This window comes from Numida meleagris, chromosome 2 (genome assembly GCF_002078875.1).
Source record: "Numida meleagris isolate 19003 breed g44 Domestic line chromosome 2, NumMel1.0, whole genome shotgun sequence".
NCBI classification, from domain to species: domain Eukaryota; kingdom Metazoa; phylum Chordata; class Aves; order Galliformes; family Numididae; genus Numida; species Numida meleagris.
Window position 1 is genome coordinate 34,608,081 of NC_034410.1, and position 23,269 is coordinate 34,631,349.

General features: G+C 36.7%; 1 protein-coding gene across 6 annotated transcripts in view; it reads right to left on the minus strand.

Moving 5' to 3' along the window:
* TBC1D5 (TBC1 domain family member 5) overlaps window positions 1-23,269 on the minus strand; it is a 305,440-nt gene that overhangs the window by 41,662 nt on the left and 240,509 nt on the right. For 5 of the 6 annotated variants that reach the window (XM_021386226.1, XM_021386230.1, XM_021386228.1 and 2 more), the window contains 3 exons: window positions 16,557-16,642; window positions 11,759-12,006; window positions 1,406-1,566 (listed from right to left, as the gene is read on the minus strand). In XM_021386226.1, the coding sequence (XP_021241901.1) occupies window positions 1,406-1,566; window positions 11,759-12,006; window positions 16,557-16,642 (495 nt within the window). Of the gene's footprint in view, window positions 1-1,405; window positions 1,567-7,824; window positions 7,888-11,758; window positions 12,007-16,556; window positions 16,643-23,269 lie in introns of all 6 variants that reach the window. The other variant, XM_021386231.1, reaches the window with a different exon arrangement.

Consider the following 23,269-nt stretch of genomic DNA (forward strand, 5'->3'; position numbering starts at 1 on the left):
CAAATCCATGCGAAGAGACTAATAAAATTTCACAAATAAGAGAAACTATTTACCTGAAAATTGAAAATTGACTGGGTGTTATTATGGAAATTTTTTCTTTAGAGAACCCTTGGTGCAAAAAACCGGAGTGCCGGCTGGGATAAAAATTGTAAGCAAAATTTGGATTTAGATCTTGTTAAACTGTGTAAAATAGAATTTGAATATTGGTATATTTATTTTTCTTTAACTCATGAGTACAAGCAGAAAGATATTGTCGGTTTAGATTAAACTCAGTTTGATATGTCTTAAATGGATACAAAATAAACATAAGGCTTCTTGTCAACTAACCACAAAACACAGTTTTTCTTTAGGCATCACTGAAGTATGTAGAACAACTCTTTTAGTGAACAAAAGCTGAAAAACATTGTGCAAAATTAGGCATTTCATCAAAACATTTCAAATATCAAACCAAAAATATGATGTGACTAACAAAGATTCTGCTATTTGAAGATGAAAGTGCTGAGATGTTCAGATTAAATTTCTGTACCACATTTAGATCCGTTTCTAAGATTTCTGAATATCTGAAGGATGCTCTAATATAGAAATATTGCTATTACAATTCATTTTTATTCAAATCAATGGGAAATTATATGAACGTACATTGGCAAAAATGGAATGGAGAACTGGCTTCATCTCACAAAAAACACAACTTTTTTCCACCTACGTAGTTGGATTTTAATCAGCAGAAAGTCAGTGGGGAACTGGTATGCAATATAGACAAGAATCCTCTGGCTCCAAGGCATATGAGGTTTATTAAATTAGTGCTCCTATAATATCTCTTATTAGATGAGAATTTCTTTGGAACACACCTATGAAAAATTTGTACTCATCTTCTTGGCTAAAAACATTCTGTCTTGTGGCCAAATGGAAGATCAGGGCTATGCAAGAAATAAAACTGTGACTACAGATGCTACAGACACTGTGAAATCTCTGATGTATTGAAGAATTTCAGGGACAACAGATGGACATGTTTGGATCTGCTGAGCGTTCGTGCTCCTCACTGAACTGTTTATTAACTTCAGGGCTATACCAAAAGTCTAACAAAGCAAAGCAAAGCAAAGCAAAGCAAAGCAAAGCAAAGCAAAGCAAAGCAAAGCAAAGCAAAGCAACTTGCAGGAGTTTTTCCCTCCTTTTTAGAGGCCTCAGACTGTTTCACAGTTTCATTTCCAGTGGGATTATGGGATGGAATCCATAATGGAGGTGTTACTCAACAGAAACAGTTTAAATAGCTTATTTCTGCTTTTGCCACTAATATGAGCCGAGGGAAACATTTTCAAGTACAAGTGCTTAATGAATGAGAGAAGTGATGGCTATAACATGTAATGCTGTGTGACATTAAAATAGCTTGAAAAGTTAAGGAACTCACAGACTCTTTTCTGCTCATAGTCTTGCTTTGGGAACGAGAACGGGAGATGGTACTGAAAAATGAATCCTTTTTTGATGCAGAGAAAGGTGGAGATCCTGTAAACTCACGTCCCCCAGGCAAGCTTTCTATGCTTGGAGATGAGCTGATTTTTGAACTTTGACCTATAAAAGAAGTGTAAAGTAAGACGAGAATTAATCAATGGGCTGTTTCTTTTCCCTGTAAATACATCATCGTCTTAATTGATATTCACTGAAATTCACAGATAGCTCAACACTTCAGCGTGCACTGAAATTGAAGAACTATTCTGACGTACACAGAACTTGATTTTTCTCTAAGAGAAAGACACAAATCTTAATGTATATATAGGTATATATTTATATACACACACTACATAGTATATACGTAGGTTGCTCTGAAAGTAATGCCTCCTATTTATTTCCATGGAAACCACAACAGATACAAAGAGCATAATAATGCTATGCAATAGAGCAAATTCTTAGCAACAAAACACTATTTTTCAACACAGTCTCCACCATTACCACTGCATTTTTACCAGAGATGAACAAAAGCCTGCATGCTGTACTTGTAAAAATATGCACCTGTGTAAGTGTCCCACTATTGCTGTTGTCACTGCTGAAATGTACCACCCACCACCTCATTGTGCTCACATCCACTGGTTGGTCTCCAGAAATGTTCAGCAAGCGTCAATGAATGTCAATGGGTACAATTTTTTCTGCATGGAGGAATTTAGTGACACACTTTTGCTCTACATGCACTTTCATGTCAGACGCCATACTGTCAGACTGTCAGACTGCCCCTCTGCTGCCATCCGTCCACAACAACATGTAATGGAATATTGGTAGGAAGGTTCATCCTCTATTGCCATACCACCACAATTTGTCTCTTATATTGTGGGCTGACATAATAAAATAGAAGGTATTACTTTCTGAGCATCCCTTGTATATATGCTGAACAGCTACCTATCTATACATTTATCTACATATATGTATCTCTATAAATAAATAAATGAATATATATAAGTACTGTCCCAATACATATACAATATATACACAGTCTGAGGAGATTCCATATGATGCATAATGAGCAAAAGTACACCTCATAATAAAAAAAAATCTCACCTCATCAACACTGCAAAGGAAACCCTTTGTCTCTCAACAAATACACTATAAAACTTGACAAAGAAAACCGAGGACAAGAACACTGGACTACAAGAATGGGTTTAACATTTAATATCTATATGACAATTTCTAGACTTGCAACAGAAAATAGTAAGTTGTGTTTGAGAAAGAATATAAATTCTCATGCCTCAAATTTTAAGGCCATTTTCACCTGATAGATTTTGATGAAGCCTACTCAGTATTGCGTTACTGCAAGTTCATGCATTCTTTCTAAAGAATCTAGTGTAGTCCGCTGACACAGTGAGGACACTTGGGTACACCCCCTGTGCTATTTCACCGTGATGCTGTATTGCTGTATGTGATCAGGCAGTTTATGACAAAGACCATTCCTCCCAGCTGAGGCCCACAAAGAGTTTTGAAATATTTAATATAAATTTTTATTTGAACAGTTCTAGAAGAAAATACAACTCATACAACAGTTTTTGTTAACTTTAATTATGAAAATGTTACATTAAGACATATCCTAGTTTAAAAAAAAACTTTTCAATTATCTGAGGAAGTCAATCCTGTGTGACACAACACAGTTATAGAAGTTGCCATTTTGAAAAAAAGTAAAGGAACATGTAGAAATAAGGTTTATAATTCTTCCCTTTTCCTGTTTTCTTGGCTATGCCAATTGAAATTTCTGTTCAGCTTCTCCCTTTTCCTTTCCTTTCTTTTGGGTGTGCTTTTCATGCTTCCTTTTAAAGCCTCAAGAACAAACCACCATTCAGATGTTATAGGTGCAAATTCATCACCTCTGCAAGACCACAATCAAATTCCAAAGAGCTCCATCTTTTCTTACAAGAGATGCCACTATTAATGCACAGACCTCCCAGTGTACTCAGTGTACATTTCGTACACTTTTTGTCATTGTGGGTGCACGACCAAATCTGAAAATGCAACACTAACTCCCTTTCTGAAATGAAGTTTCTCCTCCATTATGCACTATGTTCTTCTCCCATGATATAGGTTTCTGAAGAAACAAAAGAACAGTAAAGACAAAGAAATGAAAGAAAAGGCTGTAGAAAACACACAAATTCAGATTTAGAAACAAAAAGAGACCAGGTATGTTGAGTTCAAACATTTTAAACTAAGGGTAACAACTAGGAGGAACTACTCATACATTTTAACCTTATTCAGTCATTTTAGCTCTAGAACAGTGGCTGTCCTCAAAGTGGTGTGCATGCCAGCAGTGCCAGGGCCACCTGCAGGGTGGAGACAGAATTCAAGCCAAGTTCTCTGTGGCATTTGCCCTACATGACACATATTGCACAGTCACAGCCACATGAAACCAGCAATTCACATTTTCTAAAGGCAATAAACACAGATCTATTTAAAATGTCATCTTAGCAAGGAGATTGAACTTGCAAAGAATAAAACATCCCATGTGACAAAACGGATGAGAAAGGACAAAAAAGAAGGAACCTGAGTTTAATATTCTTAAAGCTTTCTTAAAGAAAAGTGACACAGAAACTGTTTCTTATTTTCTCCCTTGTTCTCTGTTGCCTTATTTTGCTCTTCTCTACCATGACTGTCCTGCATTTTATATTCTGCTTCTCCTGTGGACACTGCTGTGACTGCCTCTTCGTCATCTTCAGACCCTTTTACTTTGCCTTTTCTACTTCTGTGACTTCACAGAATCAAAGAATCATTTGAGTTGGAAGGGATCTTTAAAGGCCATCTACTCCAACTCCCCTGCAATGAACAGGGACACCTACAGCTAGATCAGGTTGCTTAGAGCCCCATCCAGTCTGACCTTGAATGTCTCCATGGACAGGGCTTCCACCACCTCTCTGGGAAACCTGTTCCAGTGCCTCACCACCCTCACTGTATAAAAACTTCATGTCCAATCTAAATCTCCCCTCTTTTAGTTTGAAACCATATCCCTTGTCCTGTCACAACAGACTGCTAAAGAGTCTATCCCCCTTTCTCATAGTCCCCCTTTAGGTACTGAAGGAGTTCCTTTTTCCAACTTTTTCCTTTCCTTATTCTTTCAATTGCATTTTTCTGCCGCTTCTCAGATCTCCTCTAATCACGTATCATGTACAAGAAAGCCTAGAAGATGCATGAAGTACAATGAAAAAATATTTAATTATGTATAAATTAGAGTAAATGGGCTCTTTTTCCTATCCTAGTAATAAGAAGATAGCTTTCACTTAAGACTAAGATTGAAAATGAAAAGAATTAAAGAGAGCAATATAAGTATTTAACATACATCTCAATTTCTTGGCCTGTGCTTAACCCACTTCATCTGCAATATGCAGAAGATGCAGTAAAATTTCAAAGACAACATCAAGAGACAGATGCTTTATATGCATTTGAGGAACTCATGCACATGATATAATGTAGCTTGGTAAAATGATGGAAAAATGCTTTGTAAGAACTTTTTTTTATATTCAGTCTTCCAGTTCTTAGCAAAAAAGGTCCAAATTTAAAAGACAGAGAACTATTCTTGTGGTAAATACTGTTCATTAAACAGCTGCACTTCAAGAAAAGATCAGTTTAGAGGAAATGAGTATGCACCTACTTGTATAACCAAACAAGAGAAGAAATATATATGGTTGAGATTTTGTGGAGAGAAAACCTGTTGCAAGAGGGAATTTGTTCAAGTAATACCAAGAGTTTTATAGACTATAAGTTCTAAAAAAGATTAAAAATAAATGCAACACTGGATGCAACAATGCTAAGATGGAGATACAGTAAAACAGAAGAGATAAAATTACTTTTTCTGTAGGTTTTATACCAAATGGAAGGTAAGAAGAAAGCTTGGGGCTCTAATCTGAGTCTGCTGTGTGAGTAAACAGATCTGAGACAATTATCATCAGGAAACTTAATTTTTTTATGCTGGCTCCAACCATGTGAACTACACTGTGTCATAGATTTTTTTGGGGAATCTGAACAGTAATTTCACAAGAGAAAGAATAGCATGCATGAAGAATTAGAGTGTGTTGCAAGTCATAAAGCAGAGTTCTTGGATTGTAATGGGCTTTTCTAAAATTCAGAGGGGTAATCAATTTTAAGAAAAAAGAAGAAAGTTGAAAGACAATTCATACCAATTGCAACTACTTTCCTTAGTCCAAAAAGAAAGCTGCCTATGATTCTCCCAACACCGAGGCTTAGTGGAGCTACAGCAGGGACAGCTGACCGAAGTCATCACAACGCTTCTGAAGATGTATTATGCATGTACCAATTTTTAAGGTATTAGCAGCCTTCGTGTAAGTTTGAAAGTACAATATAACATCAGTGCAAAGATTTCATGATCTAAGGATGGTTACAATGCTATTTCTTTCTTTTTTGTAGGGTGTCTCACTGATTCAGCATGTTTCTTAACAAATGGCATGACACGTTCTTCTCACTCAATAGCTCAAAGTCATGTTATGAACCATAGAATCATACAATGGCTTAGGTTAGAAGAGACCTCAAAGATCATCTAGTTCCAACCCCCTGCCATGGGCAGGGTTGCCAACCACTAACTCAGGCATTGGATCAGGCTGCCCAGGCCCCAATCCAACCTGGCCCTGAACACCTACAGGGATGGGGCATCCACAGCTTCTCTGGTCAACCTGTGCCTGCACCTCACCATCATTTGAGAGAGTTTTGGGAGTATTCTTCAGTAAATAAAGAAAAAACAGAGCAGAACGCTTACTCGCAGTATACAACCAAATATACAATGTGATACAACAAACTACATTTACTAACCAACCAAACACACCTCATTCTTCTTTACCAGCCCAGTCAGCAAACTGAGATCATCACTTCATTGTATCTCTCATTTTATTATGTTTATTCTAACAATCTCAGATGAATGCATTATGCCTCCTTAAAAGATTTGAGAGAAGTTCTTAATCTAATCTCTGACTACCTAAACATATACCAGAAGGTCATAAGGCCAAAATCAATCAGGCTGAAGAAACCACAAGAATGGAAATCAAAGAAATGCTTATGAGGAATACAGAGTCAATAGCGAAGGACCCCCGATGTTAGCAGTGGTCACAACTCAGTATTGCATAAGATGTCTTAAAATAGATATATTTTTGTATGCGAAAGTCCATAAAAACTTCACTGTAATGATGCACAGGGCCTCGTGCACTAAAAGTACATACCATTCTAGGGGCAAAAAGGAGCAGTGCAACCTTTGTGTACTGTCTTCAAACTGGCTCCCTACTTGCCTGTTGATGAAAATTACTGTGGCTGACACTAGGGTCACAAATGCACTGTTTCAAAACCATTTGTAAAATACACAGATGTGGTAGTGTTGTATTGTCAGCAGGGTAGAAGGTGTGGAGAGGTGCACTATCTTGAAGAGGAGAGGGAAAGTTAAAATATAATGTGCATCTGTATTAAAGTGGAAAGGAGATGATGAAAGGAGTGGGGAAGACCTACAATGAAAGAAAAGCAAGCTTACTAAATTTGAATTTAGTTAGAAGGGAGATAACCATGAACTTTGCAGGCCTCTACCTCCACAGGCATAGGAAAATATAAGAAGAATCAAAGAAGACATGCACGAATGGCATACAAAACCAATGGCTTACTCTCTGTTTGGAAAGAGAAGAATCACTTTCATAGTTAAAAGGAGAATGAAGGACAAAGTTACCAAGAAGAATAGAAGCAAGGCAAAATCTGTAATTCAAAACTATTGGGAACTGCTCATCTATTACTCTGTATTTGCCACAGTCAGGATGTAGAGTATGAAAATTTGAAAAAATAATGATATGAGTTTTATAAAACTTCTAACCTTCAGATAAATTAGTTTCCTTTTTTTTTTTCCTTTTTTTTTTTTTTTTCTTCAGTGAAATGGGAACAAAGGCATCCAGCATTTCTAACACTTATTCAACCCACCTTATTACACACATACATGTGTAGGGCTATTATTTCGGAGCACGCCCGGTAAGCTTCTCTTTGGTTAAAGGCATTAATGTCAGTGTTTGGTTCAAAATACCACCTCAAACACAACAATGGGGAAGTGACACAGCTAAAAGAGAAACCGATGGCCACATTGCCCCCCATGACCAAGTGTGAGATGGACCAAAAAGTACAAAGCAAGTGCAGATTTGTATGGGGAATGGGAGCCACACACAGCACTGAGAGAGGGATGAAGCGGAGCTGCTGTTTTAATTTCTACACAACAGTGCCGCTCGGTGGATAGACAATGGCAGTGAAGGTGGATGGAGACGCCACAGATGGAGCATCCCAGGGATCCCACTGGATTCAGCCCGGGATGCTGCTGCAGGTCCGTACCTGGGAGCGCAGCGGGGTTCTGCGCGGGGCCGGGCAGCGCGGCATCGCCGCCGGGGGCATCTCCTGCCAAGCAAAGAGACACGTTAGTGCGGGACTTCGGTCTGAATCGGGGCTTGGTGGCGTCCGATGGGACGTTATGGCAAAATCCTATGGGATAATTGCTGTGCTATATGCTGCTTGTGGAAAAGCTGGTTAGGGAGTATCAAATTCATGCTGTCAGAAAAATTTTATCATTACTTAAGGATATGTACTTTCTTTTTTTCAAATAAAAAAAAACATTTTTTAATACAGCATATTATTTCACTTTTATTTTCTTTTTTGAATTCTGCTATCAGTACAGACAACTTCTTTTCCTTCAGGAAAAACATACTCATTTTCTAGTTTGTTAGTAATTCCAAAGATGGAGATCATTTCTTTAGGGCATATTAGGTGACTGTGGCAATTCTATTTATGCTACAGCAAATTCCTCAGAAGTATCAACTCATAAAGACAAACTGAAGAAGTCTGGAAACGCTTTAAATAGCTGATCACAGTTTTGGCAGAACTTCATCTTCAGATTGGTCCTCTAATGCGTCCTTGTGATAAAGTGACACTCAAATGAAAAGCCTTTTGGGTTCCACTGAGAAAGGAAAATTGTATCTTGCACGGTGAGGGAAGAAGTGAAAGACTTTTTTTTCTTTCTTTTTTTTTCCTGGCAGCACATTACCATTTGGTAGGCAAAGATTGTGCAGTTTCTGAATGCTCAAGTATCCGGTGAAACACTAAGGGCAACAATTCTGCTTTTTTTTCTTCCCATTTTTTTTCATTATCAGTGGTTTTGTCTCTCAAGACCACGAACTCAAGATGACAATCCAGTGAACTCTAGATTTAAATTTAACCTTTGTGCCTATGAATTCTTTCACTGTGTAGGATCAAAAGAATATTTTAATCCCTTTTGTATTAGCAGGCCACCTCATAGAAATAATCAGTAATGACACCCAGCCTTCTGCGCTGAGGACAGGCTGAATGGGATTAATATATTATTAGAAGGAACTGATTTTCCAATTAGGTGTCTGGATATTTCATTCAACTGTGATTTGTAATGTTGAAGACTCATCTGGAATTACAGGCTTGCAATTAGAATTTTTTTTATGTCTGTCTACTGCTTTTCCATGTACATTCTCTAAATTATATGCGTGTTTTTCTTAAAGAAACTCAGCAAGTCCAAAAACTTTGGAATGAGAAACAATTCCTATTGATGATATAAAACAACCATCCCTCACATAGAGCACAGCACTCATGGATGCGTGAGTGACATCTGTCACTGCTGCAGCTTTGTGACAGGAGTGAGTGCTATCAGTGCCAAAGCATAGCTCTAGGAGCTGAGGTAGGATTATTTTGCCATCCGTCAAGACATTTTGTCACCGATGACTTCTTCACAATTCAAACAAAGTAGATTAGGCACTGAACTTAATCTCTTCAAATTCACAGCACTCTACGTATTAATTTAAATTATCAACACTTCTTGAGCATTCCAAACCTGAAAGGACTAATATAACGAGAAAAAACGGATAACTTCCTCTACTGACTTGATCCCTGTCAGACTCACAGTACTTTGGTCTTTGGTTGTATTGTCCAACTCAGCATCTATGAGTAGTAGATTGACTGGAAGTGCAAATGACTATCAATTTAAATGCAAAATGCTTGCCTCTGCCTACCTCAGCTAAATGACTAAGCTCCAGAAGGCTAAGATGAGCTGAAAACATGGTGATGAATGGGAACATCAGAAAGTTAGATACAGTTTGTCAGTAACTTAGGAGCCTTCTAGTTACAAACCACATCAACCAGCTTTGAGAAATCCAAAAGCTAGAGCAGAATTCAGTTTGATAAAAGACAGCGCACAAAGAAGAAGGCACTTCAGCACAAACAGAAGGAGCAGAATAAGGGCTTTTCTGTCCTAACCCCTGTCTCCTGAAGCACTTTGCTCAGAGCTGCTGAGAAGTGCCCTCACCCACTGCAGACCCCCTGTCCACAGAACTTTCTTGGAGGTACAGATATCACTATCTTTCAAAAACGTACAAAACTGATTTTTAAGACATGATAGAGAATACACTATGTGCTGTGTGTCAGCACTTGTAGCTAGCTGCCATCATTCAAAATTTCTGTCCAACTATAGGCAATGTACTGATAACCGATCTGGAACAACAACCATGGTACTGATACTGATAAGACAAAACTCATTCTCACCTCAACTGATTAAAAAAGTATATTTACATTTTGTTGCCTTTAAATTACATCTCAAGTGTTGCACCAAATATGGATATACTGTTTATACAGAAATACGTGCACAGTTTGTGCATGACAATCACCAAAGCCTAACAACAATTTTTAATCCAATTGTTACATGGAAAGTAGCAAGTCAATTTCTGGACCTCTTAGCAAATTAGTTAATAGTTAATACACATGCAAAAACAGGGCCATCTTTTATTGGCTAGATCAGCATTAAGCTACAAATGATTCTACCTCTATAAGCTGCTTCAAATTTTACAATTTTTTCATATTAAGCAAGGAAAAGAAAATCACCACCTGAGGATCAGTTTTCAACTGAAATGGTATAAAGTCAGGCATGTGATAATGTTACTATGGATTTTTTTTTAAGGCAAACAAAAGAGCCTGTCCAAAACTGTGGAAATAATTTCCTTCTAGACCTAATTTTTCTTCCATTGACTTAAGCAGGGTTTCCATCAAGGATTCAAACAGGAGCATACATGACATTAGTAAATACAAACCAAATGAGACCACGGCACAGCAGAGAAATTACCACACTTCAGTTTCATATTTGCACAGTGTTGGGGACATTCAAAACTCACACTGAAGCACTTTTGGATATGGTTCTAGGGTTCTGAGAGAAGCTACAAATCTGCATTTTGCCAAGTAGCTGTAGTGCCTTTTACAAAACTGCTTGCACCTCTCTGCTTCGTGAGAACAGTTGTACTCCCAAATGCTGTTCTCTCAGTATCTCCCAGGAAATGTGATGCATCATGGAAGGACTGACTCTGGAGAAAAAGGGTGCCATGGGAAAGAGAAAGAACATCAACCTGAGCCATGAAAATGTTATTTCCTTCCTCATACACTTTCAGTCTGGTGAAAAATATGACGCAACAGTTCAGGGTAGTCAGCACCTCAGACAGCCCTCAAACTTATAACCATTACTTATTATGAGCTACAACAAGAAACATCAGACACTTAAGTAGAGTGCTATGCATTCCTTTCAAAGACCATACTGCCATAGGCTGTTTGAAGATGAAAAGCAGAAATATGCCTTGAGCCTAGCAGACCATAGGAAACATCTACCAAAGCTGAGCTTGCTGACTTTGTTGTTCAAATAAGCTGTCCTTGAGAAATATAAAAAAAGGCTCCAAAAAAGTATTTATCAAACTGAGAAAGTGCATGGGGTTATCACAAATTATTAAGAGGCAAATACATGTCATTGCTCAAGTAGCTTCTGAAATAAGCTCCCCAACTCCTAAAGGGAATAAGATTTCGTTTGTTAAGAATTACTCTGTAATTGATCTAACATCCTGCACTCACATTCAGCTAATATTGTTATGCATGGGATTTGTGCCAATAACCTGAAAAAAATGATATGAAATTAGTCTTGCAGTTAAATTATGGTGCATTTAAAAGACTGGAAAATAAATGTATAGGAAGATAGCTAATGTTTACAGTAACAATAGAGTTTGCTGGTATGTCTCAAGGCATTTGTTGTTAATATTTTTAAAGGTTCAAAACTTCCTAGTATTTTCACGTTCTTGTCATAACAGCTAATTCTATGTTACATCGCAAACATCCTGTCTAACAAAATTCTGCCTCTTCTAATCCCTCCAGATACAAACTTAGTGCATCAGTAAAAGAATGTCTCCTGCTGTATCACTGCCACATTTTTTGCTGTTACCTTTGCCCAGCTGGACTGGCATGCTTTCTGATTTCATCATTCTCTGCTGCTGTGCCTGGTGCTGGTGGTACTGGGGGGCTTCTGCTGTCCCACGGGTGGGTCCTGTTGTTGGAGGGAAGCTGCCTGCCCCGGCAGTGGGGCCTGCAGTGCTACCTGAAGCCATGGCTGGAGCTATCAGCTTTCGGCCAAAGTTCAGTAAGCTGTTGGAGACTTTGTTGATGTTCAGTGGGGCAGCCTTAGCACTGGCACTGAAAGGAGAATAAGACAAATCATCACAATCACATAACCACTGCCAACAGTTCTGAAAGATGTAGGAATGCACACACAGTTTTCCAAAATGGAGCAAAAATAATCCAAGCATTTAGCATCACAAACAGTGTGTTTTACCATGAAACACACACAGGAGTCACAGGGACAACATGGTGTGGGTTTTTCCCAACTAGTAGCAGACAAATTCTTTTGGTCCTTTCTTCCTGAAAAACACAGACTAAATCTAAACAAGGCACAGTTGTGCCACATGCCTTAATTTGGCTTCTTACATAAAAAAAGATATGAGAAAGTGTTAACGAGCGATCCATGCTCTGACGTATCAGACACATTAGAAAACATTGACTTTTTGCACTTCTTATTCCAAGGCTTCTTTAATATGTATTTCTGTTGGATTCAATTCTCTTAAATGTTTAAAATAACTAAACCTAAAAAATTCTTTTAACAAAAAAAATTATCACCAGACTGTATTTCAGGTTGGCAAAGCTAGGTGAATCTTGCTCTTAAGTCAACCTCTGCCCATGCCAGCGTTTCTAGCCAAGTGCTTTGCAAAGGGAATCCTGATTGCAAAAGTGGTTTTGGCTGAAGAATGGCTTCAGGATATAACATACTGGGTCACGATCCTTATCACCGTTACCTTTTATTTTTAACTACAGTGGATATTTAATTCACTTCAGTTACATGCAACGTTAAGAATGAGGAAATTACTAAACCATTTAATCTGTCTAAAATAAAGAGGCAAAGCAGCTTCTAATTCCCAGTAGAGTGTTCACATAACCCAGAGATCAGCAATGCCACTGCTATTTGTTCATGTGGTATTTTTCTTTTTATATAATTAATGCTTGAAATGCCCTGCACAGGAATATATCACAGTCACAAAGACCCTTCCACGCCTGAAGTTTTATTGTACTGATCTACACATCAGGGATATAAATAGTACTGTTTAAAACAGTTGAAGAAATATATTAAATTGAGGACAATGCAATCACTGTACTGGGAAAAAAAAAACAAACAGTTTCAGAATGTTTTGGGGACGTTTAATTAAAAAAGAATTACAAATTTACATAGGTGACTTGTAACTTGTGCACACACCTGAAAAAGTGATTTTGCTTTTTCTTATCGTATCATTTCCTTATTTGTCTTCATATACACAATATGACCACACACACACACACACAGAACATAACTAGAAAACAAGAGAAAGTATGTGAGCTCGCAGAATCATGACATGGGGCCACCCTGCCATAGACTAGTGGTAAAGAAAGAATGTGTTACACTTTTAAGGAGTAGCACTGACACGGAAGCAAAAAGGGGATCAAAGTTTGTCTCCTATAACTCTTCCACCCTTCCTAGTGCTGCTTCCCAATTTATGGAAGCTGGAACGATTTCTGGTTACTGACTGCAGGATGTTTGCGAATCTCCCCATTTTATTGTTGCTGATATTACAAAAAGTCTTTCTGTAGTCACCTCAGAGTGATTGATAAATTAAATTAAAAATGAACAATTGCAGAGTTATAAAACAGCCATGCAGGAGTCCCAAATAGTTTCAAAAGCAAACTGAATATTTCTAATGATTTTAAAAAATAGACATGCTATACTGTTTACTATTACTAAATTTTTCTTTGATACTATTTAGCAGAATTGGTCATTAATCAGCATATAGAATCATTCAGGTTGGAAATGACCTCTAAGATCATCAACTCCAACTATCAACCCACCACCACCATGCCCACTAGACCATGTCCCTTGGTGCCTCATCTACATGTTTCTTGAACACCTCCAGGGACAATGATTCCACCACTTGCATGTAACTATGCAGGGACATTAAAGGAAATAAAAAAGGAATTTTCTCAGTTCCTTGACATATATGTGGCATCAGAAGAGTCAGCACAGGGATTTTTGTTTAACGGTTTCTTTATTCCAGAAAGAAAACACAGGTTGTAGCTGTGAGGGTGGAAGAAGAAATATCAAATGCTGCTTTAGCAGATATCAAGCAAATATGAATAGTCTGCAATGAATCTAATTACATCACCAATTTTAGGGGCCATGCCAGTAATAAATTGTTGAGATTCATAACATTAACATCAGTATATTTGGCATTTTTCCACCTTGGTCTGTTCAAATTGTTCACCAAATTAAGGAGCTATATATCACTCGCTCACCTGAACTGTCACCTTAGAAGGAAGATAATCACTAGTACACTGAGTCCTAGGTTTCTTTTGCCTCTAAGTCTGGAGTGTTGACAATCAGTAAAAAAACGCTGACTTAGCACAAAAACTGGTATTTAATAGAAGAAAATCTTTTGCTCTGAGAAGCTACTCAAGCAACAAAACCACTGGATGCTTTGAGTTAACTGCATCATTGGAATCCTGATGGTCCATGGATGCATGAGACAAAGTTTTTGAGAGGAAGCAAATAGAATAGAATAAAATATTGAGATTATGGAAACTTTAAGGTTTGTCTCTTTGTGCATTTGTGTCCACCAGCTTGTTGCTTTAAAAAGAAAAAAAAAGGTTTCCTTAATAAAAAATGTTTTTCTTCTAAGCTGTTTAACTTGCTGCTTTGACAAACATGCAGATAAAAAGTTAGTTTATTTGGATTTTTCAAATGGTTTCAAAGAGATTTCTTGAGATAATGCACTAAAAAGAAACAATTAAACACTAAACGTCTTATCTAAGTCATTATGTTGAAAATATAAATTCAAAAAATGCTTTCAACAACAATATGCAATAATGTTTTATGATTCAGAATTAGAAAGGATAGCCATTGCATTTTGTAATACCTGCACATGACTCAGCTCTGAACAGAGACAGCTAATGATCAGCTCAGAATACATACACATATGTGAAAAATGACTAGTGATGCTATCTGTAGTTCTTGTTGAGATGTGGTCTTAACAAAAGTATCTGTAAGTAAAATCTGTAAGTAAAATTTACTGAGAGATTTCTCTGAATTGCAGCTTCAGAAAATGAAAAATAGCAAGGTGTCAGGCTCTGGAAAAGGTATCTAAATCTAAGCTGAAGTTCAGGAAAAGAAGAACAATGTATTCTTACTGTTTAAATGTCTGATATATTAACACAAAGGATGATTACAGCCATTAAACACGGATCAATGTCTACATTTTAGCCATCTAAATGTACCAGACGTGCACAACAATTACAAGAAAAATGCTGATTGATTATGTTGTAGAGTTATCAGCAGATGCATTTAAAAGTAAGGCCTCAGTTTAAAAATATGAATATCAAGGAGACGTGAATTCCATCTACGAAGCAAACAATTTTGTTCCATCACAATAAGCATCATTGACCTTGACTATGAATGGTGTATTTTTAAACTAGCAGTGGGAAGATGATTCAATCTCTGCAGTTTTTTGCTAAGACGAAAATGTTTTGTTTTAAGCAAGTCTTATGCAAAGGCATTTCTATCTTCAGTAAGTAGCCATTATGAGAGATGAAAAATTTACAAATACGACAGATTAAAAGGTTTTATATATGATAAAATAAATAATACATGTGAGAGATCTGTGAATATATTTTAAAAATAAGCAATAAATGCTAGAGAGTTGCAAAGATATTTAAAATATATTACTGAATCTGTAGAATTAAAGATGGAAAAGACCTGGTAGCTTATCTAACCCATCTCTCTGAAACATTTCCTAATGTCACATCTTCCCATTTCCTTTTTAGTCCAATCTTACCATGTCTGACCTACTCTAAATAGTCCTGTGTTGAGATAGATTTCTCTGAGTTACTCCCCTATGTGAACTATTCTAAGCAATTTCTCCTGTGTGCAATCAACTGATTTAATGGTCATTTGTTTCCTTAGAATTTAAGTTTCCAACAGGTGTCATTCCAGGTTGGGCTTTGTGATTTTCTTCCCCCAAAAATCTCTGAAACATTTTCTTTAGATATTTTCAAATTATTAATTTTTCATTTTTTTGGCAAGTTTTGAAACCATTAAAAAATTAAATAAATGTGATAGAGTGCAATAGTTTCTGTAAGCCAGGAAAAGGTGACAGCCACCAGCACTGATGCTTTGGCCATCATGCCAGAGCATGGGCATCACTAGAGTACTCACCAACAGATAAAATTCCACTGATAGAAGCCATTTCTGAAAAAAAGTGAGGATGCAAAATGCTGCAAAAAGGTTCAGTAAAAATTCATTCAAACTGGGTTTACATTTAGTTAACTCACATAGCTTCTGTTACATTGATACTACAGATTGCAATTAGATGCACTATTGGAAGTAGCTCAGCTACAGAACTCATGCTGGCTGAATGTTTTACCCCCTGCTTTTAGTAAACGTGCCACTGTGTAACTTAGCCTTAAAACAAAAAGCCAGTGAGCTGACCTGAATCATGTAACCTTAATTTTTCATGAAAGAAAGGGAAAGATTCAAAGTAAATGTCACGAACTAAACACATGCTTTTAGCACTGCTTATGTAACTCTCATTTGGGATAAGAGTGACTAATGAAACATTTTATTTATGTAAGATATTAGTTCAGTGAAAACATCTTCAGAAATAGCTTACCGGGTTTTATTCATCAAGTCTGCTCCACGTGCTTTGTAATAATCTAAATTTTGTTGGAACTGATGAGTCACTGGTCTTGGATTTTTCTAAAACATAAAAAAATAAAAAAATATAGTATTATCTGTCCTTTAAAAAAAAACATACTGTAATGGGATTTTTTTTTTTTTGAGATTTAAAGTGAAGACAAGAAATTTGTTTATTAATGAAGATTACATATTTGAAGCATAATTTATTTTCCCAAGATCTTGGTTTTTAAGGGCAGTAATGGTAGTTACATAAAAGCACAACCTTAAAATCCTTAGAATAATACTGAATGTTAGCAGTAAGCCCTCTCCTCACTAACAGAAATCAGTTTCACACGGGGAAGGCACTGCTGGCTGCTGTGATAGCACTTCTAACTGAAGCAGTAGTTTTTGGCGAAGTTCAGACACAGACGTAACTTATTCCTTTATCGCAGGTGCAGAATGTTACCATCTCCAGGCTAAAATGATGTGAGTTTAAGGAAAATGGTAACAGTAAGGACAAAGCAGTGCTTACATATTGCAATAACTGCATAGAAATGTGAATCTGGGTTACGCAAAGAAGCGAGCCCGGCTGAGCACCGCCACTAGATGGCACGCGGAGACTTTCTCTCTCTAAGCTTCCCCTGCCGAAAACTGAGGCCACAGAGAAAGCACAGTTCTCCTGTAACAACATTTTTGTAATTGCTACTGAAACCAGAAGCTATTTGTAAGTCTCTGTCACAATAAAACTATTTCACTGGAGTCCACCGCCTCCAGTAGTTGTGGAACATCTCCTCAGATGGTATTTCAACGAGTACTTGAAGAAGTGTGAATGCAGTATGTGCATAAAGAGTTCTGACTGAACTAGTGCAACCTGAAGGATGCTATTTGGAAGTGATCATTTTCATGCAAATATTCTGAAGTAAAAATAAAATGCATATGGTTTAAACCAAAACCAGCAGAGACCTACAGAGTCCTTGTATACGTAAGCATGAATTAGAGGAGAAAAGGTTTAAAGTGATGTGCTTCTTGTATGAAAAAAAACCCAACAAAATGATAAAATTCAGTGTAATAACCAGATATGCTGCCTAAAACAGATGTAAATACTTTCCGATTATTTGCTTCAAAGATTTGATCATACATAGGCTGTAGCCTTATATTCTCATCTGCCTTAAGTCTCGTTAATAGTAAATATAGTTTTAATGAACTATGCAATGACCTTTCTGAAATAGTTGTTCACAGTTGAAAGCACATTACATTCTTCATGGAATTAATCACATGCTGTATCCTAACTCTCCTGATTTCATTTTATGCTGGAATATCCATGCTCCCCCCTTTCCACGTGTAACTGCAGATAACCCTCTTTCCTTGAAAGCTTTCTTGTTTTTGGAGGAGTTATAGGAGTTGCATTTTAAAGGCAAACTATTGCACGTGCACAACAGGAGACAGGAATATGTAAGGATGTGGTAGGTATCAAAGGCCAGGATGACTTCTGGGGTCAAACTTAAAGCTTGGAATTTCCAGGTTGTTTCATGTAGCCAGACTTAATCTTGTAAGAAGGGCTCGTTCCGTTTATTTGGAAACACATTAAACATTTTAAAAATATATCCTGTTTGTAATGTTCATTAAAAATGAAACAAAAACTAAAAGCTATTAGACAAGCATTAAAAACATTCTCATCTATTCTACCACCCACATTGTAATGGGCGCTGTACATTTTTCTTCTCTTGTTATAAAAACAATATTTGCATAACTCTACCCATTCATATGGCTTGTAAGTCAGTCCTCATCAACTGACAGCAATAACAATGAATCAGCTTTAGTTACTATTGCTCTAGTTTGGTAATTCAATGCATTTCTATGATAATCAAATCCAAACTGACGTGAGGAGGGTAACTGATGGTTCTGTGACTACTCTGCAAGCAATCAGTGTAACTTTTCTCCTGTGAATTAACTAACTTCTTCCTTCATGTGACTTGATGTCCATTTCCACAAGGTGCAAGAACACAAGATCAACAGAATAGCTAGCACTTCTAATTCCACGAGCAGCCCTTTGAAAAACTTATTTTACCAGATACTATTTTGTTTTGCAACATGTCCAATAACTCAATATATATTCTAAACTTGGCAAAACCAATGGAATTTGTTCTCTACCACACCATAAACAGACAAACAAAAAAAACCCCACCTTTATCTCTATTAAAAAAAAGAGGAAAAGATCATATGAACAGTTTCTTGAAACATATTTATGCAGAAATGATGAGTAATTCAAGACACAAAAGGCTGATCTACTATCGAAGCACTTAAAGCCATTAATAGGAATAATAAGCTAACTCGAATATTTGAATGAGGCTCAAGCATTACTTTCACAGGGGACTATTTAAATTCCTGTGAGGGTTAAAGATATCAAAGGAAGAGGCAGTTTAAAGTACTATTACATGCAGTGAAAAAAATGCCTTCAGAAAAAATGATATTGGAAAAACATTAGAAATGCAAGACAGTAAATACCAAATTGCTGCTGCAAACCCTTTTGTAACACAATGAAGTTATCCTTATAAGAAAGCCCATTATTAAAAACAAGCCAACACAAATATCTGACGTGTTAGCAGGCTAGTATCTGTGCAGTACTACCACAGAAATGTTAAAACTTCTGAAAATAGCACTTCAGAGAGCAAAAAAATATAGCTTTATGAGGTTTATGATGTTTATATTGTTATGATAACATCCTTTAAATTTTATATTTTAATCAACTCATTAGGTTAAATATAAGAAACAGAAAGAAAAACCTGCAGTTATATCTCTTCCTTATGAATTTTCAATTAATTCCTGTCTAAGCATGCAGTTTCAGCTACCCTCTACATTACATGCCATATATTAGAAAAGAAGATTAAACAAATTTATTTACTGCAAAACATAGCTTTGTTGTCTAAAATATTCACAGAAACCACATTCTTTTTCCTACATAGTGCAATTTAGAATGATCCTATTTATATTTTTAATTACTTAGGCTAGTAAACTTTTTCCTTTTTTTTTTTTCAATTTATGTAATTATTTTGACTAATTCCTCAGATGAAATCTTTTTTCTTAAGAGGAAAATCTTGTTTAAATGACACTGAAATCAACCCTTGAAATTAGTAATTTGTTGAAACCTCCTAATAAATTGTGTAAGGGCACTAAACAGATTAACACATCTATGTTTTTTCCCTTCTAAGGGAAACAGAGTGCAGAAATGCTAGAGAAAAGCTGCCTGTGCCAATACTACAAATCCCTCTTCCCACACCCATTTTTGGTAGCAGTCTGTTGGCTTTACAATTCTTCTTCAATTCTTACATTTCTACCTAAATTAAGCTTAAACTGGTAAAAACTGCCACATTTACACTTTCAGAACAATCGCACACTAAATACAGCTATAGAAGCACATGTAAGGACTCATGCAATTTTGGATTTTAAAGTTTTAAAATGCAACATATATGTTTTTTTTTTTTGTATGTGTCTCTTAAGTACGTATTAGCCACAGCTCCAATAGAAACGCTGTCTAAGGATGCTTCAGGTATTTTAGATACACCTGACTCCATCCTAATTTTAAAATACAGAACCTCATTTACAGGCTGACAGTACTGTTCCAAACAGTCCTAAAGCTAGCAGGGAGTTGCTGGGGACTTTCTGCTTTGCTTTATGGGAAAAGGGCTGGAGCTCAGCCATACCCACACCCGCTCTTCTCCCAGGTGAGGGAGCGGAGGATGGGGTCAGAATCCCACTGAATGCAGCAGGAATTCCTTAAACTTGCAGAAACTGCTGAAAAACTCTTAAAACTCCCACCAGTGAGGGGCTGTGCTTCATACACTTAAATTCTCCAGTATCGCCCGTTCCCTCATGGGCCTCCAGGGACATACTGCGTAAGACTATCCACAGAGCTGTGTGACACCAGTCACAGGCAGATTGCTCTGCAGTGCATCTGGGAAACCATGCTATGCTGTAATGTAATGTTTAACCATTTGAATGCACATGATTTGCAAAAGTTTCCATGCAGGTACTAGCGGAGCATTCTATACAACATTATTCTTTTCTCTGCCTAGGTGTTTCCTTTTCAGCCTTTCTTGTATAAGAACAGGAAAAAAAAAATTGAATCTAATTCTGCACAAAATTGGAAGGCCCAGAATAAGAGACAACAATGAAAAAAGATTTTCAATATGTCTGATGAAAAATGAGACTTATTTCAGTGAACATGCTATTGCCTCAATGCCGAGGGAAAAGCACTCGTCATTAGAGAAATGAATTGCTCAGCTGTTTATAAGCAAAAACCTCTGGGGGAATTTCCCGAGGCCCAAAACACAAAGCATTGCAGGGTTACACAAACATATGTTGCAGGTGTTCTAGGGTAAACAGGTGGGAAAACCTCAACTACTGAAAAATACTCCACTTGCTAGATTGTATCTGAAACCAGATAACCTAAATGCAACAGAGGAAAAAACAGAACAGCAACAGTGAATTACACATCCACGCAGCAATAGTCTCGCTAAAATAATTATCTCACCAGAGCCAAACGGGACTATTTTTTTTTTTTTAACCAGTTTTCCTCAATATATTAAACAAGTACTGTTATACATCTTTTTTTTTCTAAATGAATAATATTTTAAGCCTAGAACAAAGAACAAACGGAACTAAACATATACAAAAGAGAGAAAGATAATGATCAACTGTTGTTCTTTTTATTTAAATAGATACTTTTAAGGAGACATTTTCTTCCTTTTTCTCTTCTTTAGCTGAAAGGACAATAGTAATTTTTTTTTCACAATTCTCATGCAAGCTAAAATACTTCTGTATTAAAATTACTTTTTCTTCCTTTCATTTGCTTCCAGCTGAATTTGGAGGAGCACCTGGCCCTATATTCAGTAATGATGAAGGGGTCTGCAAAGCTATACCTTTTCTACCTACATCATATGTACTTGTTTCTTAAATAAAAGAGATAAAAACAAGGGAAAAAATGAACTGGAAACAGCGGTGGAATACAGCAACTTAGATGTGGATAAGCATCTTTGCAGTTTGTTCAGTTCTGCAGCAGTTTTTCACTGATAATTCACTGATAATTGTTATGAACTGCATACTAATGATTACCTAATGGCCTAGATGCAGAGAGAATTTAACCTTTCCTCTTTTTATTTGTTTGTCAATTATTCAAGAATCTGTCTTCACTCTAAGACTTGACTTACATGGTATAAGCAATGGCTTCACATTACATAAACAGGACAAAATATTTTGTATACTAACCATAAAGCCATCCCAAACCCTAGAGCACTCAAAGCGTATGCCACTGCCAAAACAAAACTCTCATCTTCCTCCTCGCTAGCTATTTGTTCTGTGGAACTAGCAATTTGTTGAAGCACAAAAGGTATCCTGTCATTCACCTACAAACCACAGAGCTAAGTACTTAATAAAAAGAAAAAAGAAACAAACAACTGTAAGGCATTAGAGGACATAATGTGCTATGGCCAATTTTAAAGTGGTTCAACGCCAGTGGTTAAATATTATCCAAAACATAGGGTGACAGTCTGCATCTATCAGCCCTAGATATGATAGTAGAACAGCCTCGAAAATATGATGCACAGAAATAATAAAGAACTATTTTAATCACAGGAGTCAGGAGATCTGTACACTAATACTGGCTTTGGCACAGAAACACCACAATCGTCAAACTGGGAATAATACTTCCTGTTTACATTTTTCAGAAAGATGCTGTGGGTCTCAGTTGCAGAACTTGTTATTTACAATGCAATAACAACATGAAGAGTTATCATATTTAATTGCTTATGAAGAAAAATTAGGGAGCGCTATTTTTCCAAAATAAGAAAAATTCCCAGGAAGAACTGAGAAGGAAAGAAATTCTGTTAGTTGGGTCAAGGCAGAAAGAAACCTCTGAACTCTGATCAAGCTGAAATAAATTATCTCCGGTTTTGTTCTGTGACAACCCTCCATCCCCCTGGCAACTAGAAAATTCAAATACCAGGATGATATTTTAAATACTGTGCATTATGGTCTGTTTTTAACTTCACGCACACATGCCTTCTCTCACATGGGCATTCCATGACAAGGGATAAAGAAATGAAAAAATGACAAGCGAGATTTATAAATACTTCAGTGACTTGACTGAAAGAAATTTCTAGTTGCCTGTTTAGGATTCTTGTCCTACCTTACTCAAAAGCGTTTTTTTTTTTCATCTATCATTTTACACTGTATTGCATCTTAACAGGTAGATCAAATCATCCCACATCAACTTTTATTGATATTCCAGACAAAAAGACTCCAACTTGCCAATGCTCAAGTTCATAACCTGTGTAAAATCCCCATCTTGCATAAACAGAATCACTTAAGTACCTTTTAAATCTGCCTCTTAATTCAGTCATCTATTTTTCAACTGAACCCTTGGTTTTAAGAAATAAATTAACTAAATAGTGAGGTATAAATCTGACAGCGCTCAGCCCTACCCCATGACAGATTTACGCACTGGCATCTTGCAGCCCCGTGTGGTTAGAACAAGAGTTTTACAATGCTGTGGAGCAAAGATCCAGGCTTTTCAAGAGAACACACAGCAAGCCTTGCTTTAAACCCTGGAATGTTCCAAATTATGATATTTAAAGTATGACATCTTTATGTACAGAAAAGCTACCATATTATGGTTTTATTGGCACTCGTTTTGGACAACCTGCATAACTC